The sequence below is a fragment of the Camellia sinensis genome, chromosome 5, assembly GCF_055761805.1.
Source record: "Camellia sinensis isolate YWXY chromosome 5, ASM5576180v1, whole genome shotgun sequence".
NCBI classification, from domain to species: domain Eukaryota; kingdom Viridiplantae; phylum Streptophyta; class Magnoliopsida; order Ericales; family Theaceae; genus Camellia; species Camellia sinensis.
Genome location: NC_138965.1, coordinates 140049968 through 140061761, shown reverse-complemented (window position 1 = coordinate 140061761; position 11794 = coordinate 140049968). Strand labels below are relative to the sequence as shown.

General features: G+C 37.5%; 1 protein-coding gene across 2 annotated transcripts in view; it reads left to right on the top strand.

Moving 5' to 3' along the window:
* Nucleotides 1–11556, top strand: part of GYRA (DNA GYRASE A) — a 40924-nt gene extending 29368 nt beyond the window's left edge. The window contains exons 23-28 of one of the 2 annotated variants that reach the window (XM_028243673.2): nt 1502–1638; nt 1707–1784; nt 2521–2641; nt 2748–2802; nt 2887–2986; nt 11153–11556. In XM_028243673.2, the coding sequence (XP_028099474.2) occupies nt 1502–1638; nt 1707–1784; nt 2521–2641; nt 2748–2802; nt 2887–2986; nt 11153–11279 (618 nt within the window). In that variant the 3' untranslated portion in view covers nt 11280–11556. The remainder of the gene's footprint in view (nt 1–1501; nt 1639–1706; nt 1785–2520; nt 2642–2747; nt 2803–2886; nt 2987–11152) is intronic. The other variant, XM_028243674.2, reaches the window with a different exon arrangement.
* The last annotated feature ends 238 nt before the right edge of the window (nt 11557–11794 follow it).

The window sequence follows — 11794 nt, the reverse complement described above, 5'->3', positions numbered from 1 at the left end:
TGAGCTTTTGCAGGCTTGGAACCTTTTTTCCCGCAATGTTTTGTTTGTTTGTTTGTTTCAGACTTGAATGAAAAACTTGTAGGATAATCATGCACTTCTTTTTAGATGAGTGGAACTGGGAGAGGAGATGTATTCATTTAAGAAACAAGAACAGTTTGAAGTATTTAGAATGATCAAGAGAATGTTCTGCTGCCTTAATTCTGTTCAAATAAAAGTAACCATAAAAGTAATCCATTTGAGAGTGTTTCTTTATCTTTTTATTCTATTGATTTGGAATCTTCATTCTTTTGCAATTTTTTCTTGCAATTCTTTTTAAATAAGATCATTGATAATCCTAATATTCCGATATTTATCCCTCTCAAGTTCATTTGGGGTGCATATGTGCCCCCAAAGGTTGAAGTTTTTTCATGGACTTCGGCTTATATGAAGCTTTAGTATCTATGAAATAATTCGAAAGTGAAGTACAAATTGTTCTTCGCTCCCTCAACGGTGAGACGTTTGTGCGAGGGCTGAGAAGTGCATTGATCAATTGTTTTTACACTTCCCCATTGTGATGTCATATGGAGTGTATTTCAGCTAGCAGAGTTGGAGTGGGTCGTACCTCTTTGTGTGCTTTTGCTTTGTATTGACTTTGGAGGCTTTGGATTGAATAATAAAAAGGCTCTTTCGAGTTGTGGTGTTTGTGTGGTTATTTGTATTGTTTGGTTGGAAAGGAATGCTAGAGTTTTTGAAGACAAATACAAAGACTGAGGGGGTATTTTTGGGATACAGATTGTTATTGCGCTTCTTTTTTGGGCTTTGGTATCTTCTCCTTTTAAGGGGATGCTTTTAGTTTTTATTTCTAGGTTTGGAGAGTTGTTTGTAGACGGTTCTGTTTTTTGTAATTTCTCTCTTTTGGTTCAGTGGACAGCTTGTCCCCCTTCTTTTTATTGATAAATTTCTTTGTTGTCAAAAAGAAAAAGGAAAAATAGCCCTATGTGGATGCCATCCAGCTTATGTACTGCATCACAATCCTTGTAAGATCTGGAACATCGTTGATTTGACTACTTGTTGATTTGGTACATTTATATGTACAATAGAAATATGTATATTTGTGTAGCTCTTATAAGTCTTAACGACAACAGTACAGTGACATGGGGTTCATGGTGGTTGTCTGATTATATTATACCATATATTATCATCTCTCACTAAGTAGAAGATTTTACATATCTTGACCTTGTCTCTGCTTGATTGAATGCTGAAATGTTGCTGTTTTAGTTTGTTTTTCTATCAATCTTTATTCCTTTTTTATCTTTTTCTATTGTTTTTTTTCTTCTTTTTTATAAGCTCAACATTTAAGAACTTCCCTGCTAGAAATTTTCTGTTCAATATCTTCATTTCATCTGGTCTGTAGCTGTCTTAATGGGTGATTCATTGCTTGTTTTTCATAGCCTTGTGATTCTGTAGATGTTCTGTACTTCTAATGGTATATTCCTTTTAAATTCGTGGTATTTTGGCTTAGATTCGAGCTCTTGGAAGAAATACTAGGGGTTCAATTGCAATGAGGCTAAAGGAAGGGGATAAAATGGCATGCATAGACATAATACCAGCAGTCATGCGGAAAGAGTTTGAGAGGATCTCAGAAGCTAATCAGGGCCGGTAATTCCTGAACCATTCTCATGGATTTCCACAAGTTTGATACCACTTCTGAGTTGCTACTTTACCAGGCTGTCGACCAAACTCAGCAGACACAAAGTCTGGAGTTATTTTTTTGGACCTTTGCTGTCTTTTGTTATGAGTAAGCCGTAAGCATCTGCCTTCTGTATGTAAATTTAGTACTAGTCTTTTGGTTATGTTGTATTTGATAGTCCAGTTACTACTAGTATGGCCATATCCAGCCGATACCCAGTATAGTTTTTTTTAGGTATTAGTTCTTATTCATGATGTTTTATATATACATTGGATTCAGTTTCCTGAAAAATGTGCAACATATTTATAGCCTTGCAACCCTTGAGTTGATGATAGTTCTTAGAGAGTGTTCTAGTTCTGAGAACCATGGTTATTGCAATCTTACGATTCGATACGAGTTTCAACTAAAATGATTTGATTCGTATTGTTATCATCTTAAATTGAATGAATCTTACAGTTCGCTACGAATCAATGCGATTCAATTTTGCTTCCAAATGCATGAAACGACATCGTTTTTTCACTTGCAAAAAAGAAAGAAAGAGAGATTAATTAATTACAGTAATACATTAATATACATATAATTTAGTTAGATTCATAATTATTTCATTTTTATAAATGTGAATTTTTGTATGCATATATATCATGTTAAATAAAGTGAATCTTACGATTCATGATTTGACAATAATGCTGAGAACTGAATCTTTTGTTCATATGCCCCTTGCCTGTTGCAATTGCATTCACATTTAAATCCTTCCAGTTTAAGTTCTATTTTTTCATTCATACAGTGAGCGTTGTCCACAATTATTTTTCCATATTTTTTCCTTTCTAGTAATTAATTTATCTTTGAAACAGTGGCAGGAGCATGAGTGGCCCATGGTTGTTGTTTGTGTCTGAGAGTGGTTTTGGAAAGCGAGTTCCTCTCTGTAGCTTCCGCTTATCACCTTTGAATAGGGTTGGTTTAATAGGTTACAAGGTATGTTGGATGAATTACTTTCTCAGTAAAATTAAAATTAAAAAAGAAATATATTATTATTTGCATCTTCTTCTTCTATAACATTTTTTCTGCTTCCCTTTTCTAGTTTTCATCTGAAGATGGCTTGGCAGCAGTATTTGTTGTGGGATTTTCCTTGGCTGGTAATGTTGTGATTATTTCAACCATTTTTGGTGTTTCTATTCACTACTGGGAATGACCATATTGGTGCTTAATGTTTTGAACAGATGATGGCGAAAGTGATGAAGAAGTGGTACTCTTGAGCCAGAGTGGGACAGTCAACAGAATAAAAGTTCGGGACATATCCATACAGTCACGCTATGCGAGGTAACCGTGAGATAAAATCATTTAATTATAGTATAACTGGTAACCTGCTGAAAAATTGTCTAGCTCATTCATATTGTCCAATTTTTAATTTTTCTGGAAGGAGAAATTCATTTTTCTTATTTTTATGTGAATTTTACTCCGTGATCCATATGTGAGTATTTGTCCCAATCTCCTACATGGCATGCCATGTCACATCCCAATGCCATGTTATCATCTCCATGAGCTTGGATCCACATGTCAGCTTTTTGAAGTGAGACATGTACCAATCGCACAATTCCATATGCTCCCATACAAGGTTGAGCCATGCCGATTGAGGCTAACATACACTGTCCTTGTGAGGCACCTCCCAGTCTACTAACCCAAACACGCTTGAACCATCCCTCAGCTTGACCCTGTTAGGATCAAACACACCCAGAAAATAATCTCTCTCACACACAGAACATAATATTTACGTGGTTCAGCCCAATGTCTATGTCCACGGAGCAGAAAAGAGAATTTTACTAAAATGGAGCAAAATACATAAACAGAGGAGGAGATAAAACTCTCACTCAACTCACAGCTTTCTCTCTCAATTTTCTGATGATACAATACATCCTCTCCCTGCCGTCTCTATTTATACACAGAGAGAGAGAGAGTGATACCAACCCACCAAAAATTTCTACCCTCTTTAATGGTGAATGGTGAAAATCGACAAAGGCAACAACGGGAAGAGAAGGGAGAGCTGATCTTCCAGATGCCCAGCTTAGACCTCCTTCTCTAGAGGTGGAAGTTTTCTTACGCCATCTTTGCTTTGCATCTCTACATGCATGCATGGGGTTGGAACAACAATTCTCCCCCTCCATACCCACATGCATGACCGACTTCTCACTTGAAGTCCATCCCGGCAATGTCTCTACAAATTTCGAGTTTGTCTCTCGAGACCACCTTTGTAAGCATGTCAGCTGGATTCTTATCTGTGTCGATCTTGATCAGTTCCAATAATTGCTTGTCCATCACTTCGCGTATCCAATGATACTGAACATCAATGTGTTTTGTGCGAGAATGGTACATCGAATTCTTGCTCAGGTCTATGGCACTCTGGCTATCACAATATACTGCGAACTTTTCTTGCTTTAATCCTAACTCTTGGAGAAACCGCTTCAACCCCAACATCTTTTTCCTAGCTTCCGCTATGGCAATATATTTTGCCTAGGTTGTGGATAAAGCAACACACTTCTGCAGCTTGGACTGCCAAGACACAGCTCCCCCTGCGAAAGTGAACATAAATCCTGATGTACATTTCCTACCATCAAGATTGCCTGCCATATCTGAATCAGTATAGCCTTCCAAGACTGGTTTAGCTCCTCCAAAGCACAAACACATTTTGGATGTACCCTTAAGGTATCTTAAAACCCACTTGACTGTTTCCCAATGCTCTTTCCCTGGATTGGAAAGAAATCTGCTTACTACTCCAATAACATGAGCAATATTTGGTCGGGTGGATACCATTGCATACATCAAACTCCCTACGGCGGATGAGTAGGGAATAACCTCCATTTCTTCTCTTTCTTTTGTAGAGGAGGGACAAGAACTCTTGCTCAGCTTAAAATGATTAGCCAATGGAGTACTGACTGGCTTGGCATCTTTCATGTTGAACTTCTCAATCACCCGTTCAACATACTTCTCCTGTGACAGTCACAACTTCTTGGCTTTCTTGTCACGCATAATTTTCATGCCCAAAATTTGCTATGCAGGGCCTAGGTCCTTCATGTCAAAGGACTGTGATAATTCCTTCAGTGATCTGATTGTTGTGGCATCCTGTCCAACGATCAACATGTCATCAACATAGACCAGAAGTATAATGAAGCTTTCATTGAGAAATTTCCTGACATATACACACTGGTCTAAAGTAGTTCTCTTGTACTCATGACCCACCATGAATGAGTCAAACTTCTTGTACCACTGTCTCGGCGCTTGTTTGAGGCCGTAGAGGCTCTTTTAATCTGCAAACTAAGTTTTCTTTCCCTTTAACTTCAAAACCTTCTGGCTGCTCCATATAAATTTCTTCCTTCAGATCACCATGGAGAAATGTCGTCTTCACATCCATCTGTTCAAGTTCCAAATTCAAACTAGCCGCTAGTCCCAAAACTACTCGAATGGATGTCATTTTTACAATTGGCGAGAAGATTTCATCAAAATCAATACCTTTTTTCTGCCTAAAACCTTTGACAACCAATCGAGCCTTATACTTGACTAGCTTTCTGCTGCCATCTTTCTTCAACTTGAACACCCATTTGTTCTTCAGTGCTTTTCGACCCTGGGGAAGTTTCACCAAATTATAAGTCTGATTCTTCTACAAGGACTGCATCTTTTCTTGCATAGCTTGCTGCCAGCTACTCTTCTCCTTATGATTCTGAGCTTCTTGAAAACTTTTTGGCTCCCCCTCATCAGTAAGCAAAATATACTCAGAAGCAGGGTATTTGGATGACAGCTTTGACTCTCTTGTTAATCTTCGCAATTGTGGACCAACAGTCTTTAGCGGAGGGGGTTGTGGCTCCCCTTGCTCAACACCCTCTGTTTCTGGATCTTCTTCTTTTGGAAATCCATCCTGTAACTCTATGTCATTGGTTGCATGTTGCGGTAGCTCTTCTTCGTTAGTGGCATGCTGTGATGGTGCAGGATTGGGAATAATGTTTGAAACATCATCAACTTTGGGTTTGGCTTGTTGCCTAAAGTCTTCTCAGGTCTTGCTTTCTTGAAACACCACATTTCGGTTTCGAATGACCTTTTTATTTTTCGGATCCCATAATCTGTATCCAAATTCTTCATCTCCATAGCCAATAAACATGCATGGAGTAGCTTTATTATCCAGCTTCTGTCTGTGCTCCTTGGATACATGTGCAAATGCTTTGCACCCAAACACTCTCAAGTGAGAGTAAGAAATCTCCTTTCCAGACTATACTTTTTCTAGAATTTGAAAGTTCAGTGGAACGGATGGCGATTTGTTGATTAGATAGCAAGCAACACGAATAGCTTCTCCTCAAAATGGCTTTGGCAGCTTTGCCATTTTGAGCATACATCTGACCTTCTCTACAATGGTCTGATTCATTCTTTCGGCTACACCATTGTGTTGTGGGGTTTCAGGAACAGTCTTCTCATGTCGAATGCTGCGAGTAGCACAGCAGGCTTCAAACTCCTTTGACGTGTACTTGCTTCCATTGTCTGTTCAGAGACACTTCAACTTCTTTCCGGTCTCCCTTTCTACCATGGCATGGAATGTCTGAAAATGCTGGAACACCCCAGCTTTGGTCTTTAGGATATAAACCCATACCTTCCGTGATGCATCATCAATAAACATCAGTAAGTATTTTCTGCCACCCAAAGATTCCACTTCTATGGGATCGCAAACATCAGAGTATACTTTGCTCAATAACTCTGATTGTCTTCTGGATGATGAGTGGAAAGCGACTTTATGATGTTTCCCAAATAAGCAGTTGTCACAAGGGTTCAATTTCGCATCTTTGGTAAAGGGAATAAGAGACTTCTTTTCCAAAATCTGCGACCCTTTTTCACTTATGTGACCCAGCTTTTTGTGCCATAAATTTGGTGATGCCTCATCTTCTACTGCATTGAGGTTGTCGAAGTTCACCTCCACATGAGTCTTGTATAGCGTGCCAATTGTCTGTCCTCTGGCTACCACCAGAGATCCCTTTTTCAACTTCCATATGCCTTTGCCTAAGTAGTTCTCATAGCCTTGTTGATCTAAGGCTATCCCTGAGATAAGATTCAGGCGTAAATCGGGAACATGCTTGACATCTTTCAATACCATTGTGCACCCAACTTTGGTTTGGAGCGAATATCACCGATTCCCACAATCTTCGAAAAACTGGAGTTACCCACCTTCACTGTACCAAAATCTCTAGCTTGGTACGTACTGAAGAACTCCTGCTGGGATGTAGCGTGGTAGGAAGCTGGTGTATCTATCATCCACTCGGTGTCGTTGTCTGACATATGGAGGCATTCTTCTTCTTCAACAGAAAATAATGTAATATGCTCTAAGACAGTAACTGCAGTGTTCCCATCTTAGGTCTTTGACTGTCTATTGCCTTGTTTTTGTTCTCCCTTCAAGGCATAGCAATATTTCTTTATGTGACCCTCTTGGCCACAATGGTAACACTTGAACCTTGGACGGCTCGTACCTTCTCTGGACTTCCCTCTGTCTTGAGATCTTCCTCTGCTTCGTTCTCTGCTTTTGCTTCTTCCCCTGCCTCTGCCTCTATTTTCTGTGACGAGGGCATGGGACTAATCTCCACTCATGTCTTTCTTTCTTGCCTCTTCACTAAATAAAGCATCAGTGACCATGTTTATGGTCAGTCTTCCTTCAGGTGCAGAGTTGCTGAGGGACACCACCAAAGTCTTCCAACTGTCTGGTAAAGAGTTGAGTAGTAATAAAGCCTGCATCTCATCATCCAGCTCCATTTTGACAGTTGCCAGTTGGTTCACCAGATTTTGAAACTCACTAGTGTATTCAGCAACAGAGATACCGCATTTTAGCTTCAAATTCACAAGTATTCCCATCAGGAAGGCATTGCTCCGAGCAATCTTCATCTGGTACATGCCTTCTAACTTCATCCAAAGAGCATAGGCATCAGTCTCCTGGGCGACATGGTGGAAGACACTGTGATCGATCAATTGTCTGATCTGGCTAATGGTTTTTCGATTATTTCGCTTCCAGTCTTCATCATTTTTCGTTGCTGGTTTGACTCCATGAAGCTTAATGGGGTCATACAAATCTCGGCAGTACAAGACATCTTTCATTCTGGGCTTCCAAATGGCATAGTTGGAAGCATTCAGCTTGATCATGGATCCCGAAGTCGATGTTAATTCCTCCATCATACAGAAAGTGATCTTTGTCTGCAAAACAAGTTTCGCAGTGGAGTTCGGACTGGTCAAATTAGCCGGAAAAGCACTTCAGATTGCCAAAATAAAGACTGCAAATTTTTGAAAACTGATTTGCAAAATCCGACCGTACGGATGTGTTCGGAATATTCCAAATAATTGGAAAGCACTATTGGATCGCCCAAATTGGACCTCAAATGACTCAGATCAAGCCAAAACAAGTTGAACGGTTCAGATCGGTGAAATCTGGTGCGGCTGAGAAGCACTAGATAATTTCTTCGGTCCAGCTGGCGTTAGCGGCTGACGGCACGGCTTGGTCAGCAGCTCAGATGACGTCAGGTCGTCTAGTGCGCGTGTGTGCTTGCGCATGGGATCACACGTCTTTTTCCTCTAGAAGCGCGTGAGAACGGCGTCAGTGGCACTTGTGGCGTATGCGGAGTCGTCTGAGCTCTGTTTTCGACGCAGTTTTCACTGTTGTGCTCATCTCATCGAGAGCTTCAAGCTGATGTGATCAAAAGTGGATTTCGATCACTTTGATTTCTGGGCAATTTTTGAAAAACACTCAGGCCTTGTTTGGTTTGTTTTTCAGAAAAAATTTTGAGAAAAATTTTCTACAAACAGATTTTCAAGAGTAATCAAACCAAATAAATTTTTTTAAAAAAAATCTCAAAATTTTGTTTGGTTACCTACTTTCCAAAATCACTCTCTCATACACATCAAATCAATCACTTTTTTTAAAACTCTTTTCCCAAAACAATTTTCCAAAATCATTTATGAAAAAAGACAAACTAAACAAGTTTTCATACTTTTTATCTCAAAAACTACTCTATAAACACAAATCAAACACACCCTCTGTTTTTCTGAAAACGCACGAAACCAGCTCTGATACCACTTTGTTAGGATCAAACACACTTAGAAAATAATCTCACACACACAGAGAACACAATATTTACGTGGTTCGGTCCAATGCCTACGTCCACGGAGCAGAAAAGAGAATTTCACTAAAATGGAGCAAAATACAAAACAGAGGAAGAGATAAAACTCACTCAACTCACAAATCTCTCTCAATTTTTTGATGATACAATACATCCTCTCCCTCCCGTCTCTATTTTTATACAGAGAGAGAGAAAGAGAGAGAGAGATACCAACCCACAAAAAATTTCTACCATCTTTAATGGTGAATGGTGAAAATCAACAAAGGCAACAACGGGAAGAGAAGGGAGAGCTGATCTTCCAGATGCCGAGCTCAGACCTCCTTCTCTGGAGGTGGAAGTCTTCTCACGCCACCTTTGCTTTGCATCTCGACATGCATGCATGGGGTTGGAACAACATATCCATCTTTATTTGTAAAGACTTGCTAAATTATTTATCTCTTCTCACCAGTGCATCCACAACTATTAGTATGATAAGGTTGATTGCAGCTTTAGGTTGAGAGTCAGAAAAGTCATTCCATCTTTCCTTCTTCAAAACTCTTGCATATGTTACCGTATCAGCTGTTTGCATGAAAACTACTCTTACGATACTCTAGGGTGGGTTCCAACCCAAGAAGCATAGACTCGTTAATTTTTTAAAAAATACAAGACACGACACATGGGGGCACAAAAAAATATATAACTTCATACATTTGTTATGTCATATATAAGGATTAGCAATTATTATGTCATGAACATGAACATTTATTCAATGATGATAACTAAATACAATACACTAATTTCTAAAGTCGAAAAAGAGGAGAATAAGTATAAATTTACATTGTTTTTTTTGGCATTGAATTTCAAGATATTTTATTTAAGCTTATAATGTGCTTTATGTGTGTCTAAGCGATACACGTATTGTGAAGTGTCTGATTAGTGTTGTGTCGGTGTTCGACATGGTGTCTAACACGATACGATACCTTTTTTAAAGTGCATGTGCTTCTTAGGTTCCAACTAGATTGGGAAAATTCTCTTTTTGCCAGCACTCTTTTGTGTTCAATGGTTCAGCCCTCAACATGGAGAAGGGTGAGGGATGGCTCGTTCCATGATATTCAGCAAATATTTTTTTTTTGTTTGGTGTTTTATATATAGAATGAAAAACTTGTAGTTCACGAATAATGCTATGGGTCATGATAACAAGTGCCCAAGGCACTTGATAAGGAGTAATTAATGGGTTTACTTTCATTAATACATATTGAAATTTGTTAAATCTTAATGAATAATTTGTTTTGTGCATAGAAAATGTAAAGAATTAATTATAAAATATGGTGTATAAATTTAAAAGCTACTGAAATAGTCAAAACAATAAAAGCATCTAACTAAATGCACAAGTTAAAAATAGAAAGATTGAAATGAAAGTCATTGTGTTTGGTTTTAATTTTTTGGATTTAATTTTTTTAAAATTGAGTTTTTTTGCTTTTAGTGAATATTTTAAAAAAAATTTAGATGTATTTGAAAAGTAAAATATTTATAAAAATATATTTTAAAATTTTAATATATACACAAGAATACGAAAAATGTATTGAATTTATATATATATATATATATTTATTTATTTTTTGTATTTTTGGTGTTTAGTGAATTTTTTAAAGATTTTTTTTCCATAAATATTATATTTTTTAATTGTATTTATGTTAGGTATATCTATAAAAAAAAAAAATTTACTTAGAATGTTAAAAAAAAAAATCAATGAAAACATAAAAATACAAAAAATAAAAAAATTTAATTTTTTAAAAGGTGAGTTTAGAAAACTCAAACCAAACAATTATAAATACACCTGACAAGTGCCCTGAGGCACTTGCTAGCATTAGCCTCATACTAATTGTTTGTACAAAATGAAAAATGCTTAGGAGCACCAATTAGTGCTCCCACTAATTAGGTGGTAGTGGGTCCCGCCATTAATAATGTGATGTTTTGGTCTTGAAGTTGTATTTTTTTTTTTTTTTTAACTTTTTTAATGCATTTAGTGCTATTAGTGGTGATATTTTTAGTGAGATGAATCATTGTTGGTACAAAATTGATTTGAATGTTCTAAAATAGTAACATTAATGCTAGCTCTAATGAGCTGGCAGTGCAGGAAAAAAAAATAAAAATAAAAATAAAGGCTAAATTATCACATCAGTGGTGGGGTTTATATGGTGTCACGTCATTAGTGGTGTGTTGAATTAGTGGTCTGAAATATTTTTCTTGTTTGTATGCGAGCTTGAATTGTGGAAGGATTTAGTGTCTTATCATTTAGTGCTCTCTCTCTCTCTCTCTCTCTCTCTCTCTCTCTCTCTCATATCAATCGTACACCTTTGTTTTTTCTTTCCAGGGGGGTCATTTTGATGCGACTTGAGCACGATGGAAAGATTCAGTCTGCTTCATTGATTTCTGCAACAGAAAGCGAGCCAGAGGAAGTTGAAGCTGCCTCTGAGGTTCTAAGTAAAGCCGTTGCATAGAAAATGGGAGTGTTTGGTGTTGATAGTAAAAATTTAAATTGTAGTATAAGGAAATCTTTGTCCTAATCATGAAACTGTCAACTGTGCTTTTAATGTTCAATGAGTAAGTCTTTGTTCTTGAGTTTTGAGTTCTCCCTCTTTTTCAGCTCTTAGGGCTTGTCTTGAATATTTATCTTTGTGATTATTTAATGATTGTGTAGAACAATGCTGCGATTGCAAAAATAAAAATAAATTTTTTTGGCACGGCACTCTTGCTAATAGAGGCGGCCTTTTGATTTGTTTTTTTTCCTCTAGAGATAGAAGGGCAAAGATGAAACGATGTAGGTATGAATTGTCAATTTCAAATCATAGAACTTTGGACTGAAACGCCAGAAGTTGTGGACTACGTTTTTTCTTATATTTGTTTCTTTTATTTATAGTCAAAGCAACAAAGACAGTAATGTCCAGAGTAAATACAGAAAGCAAAACAAGGTACTAAATTAACACACAAAGTTAGAAATCCAAAGGGACTCATC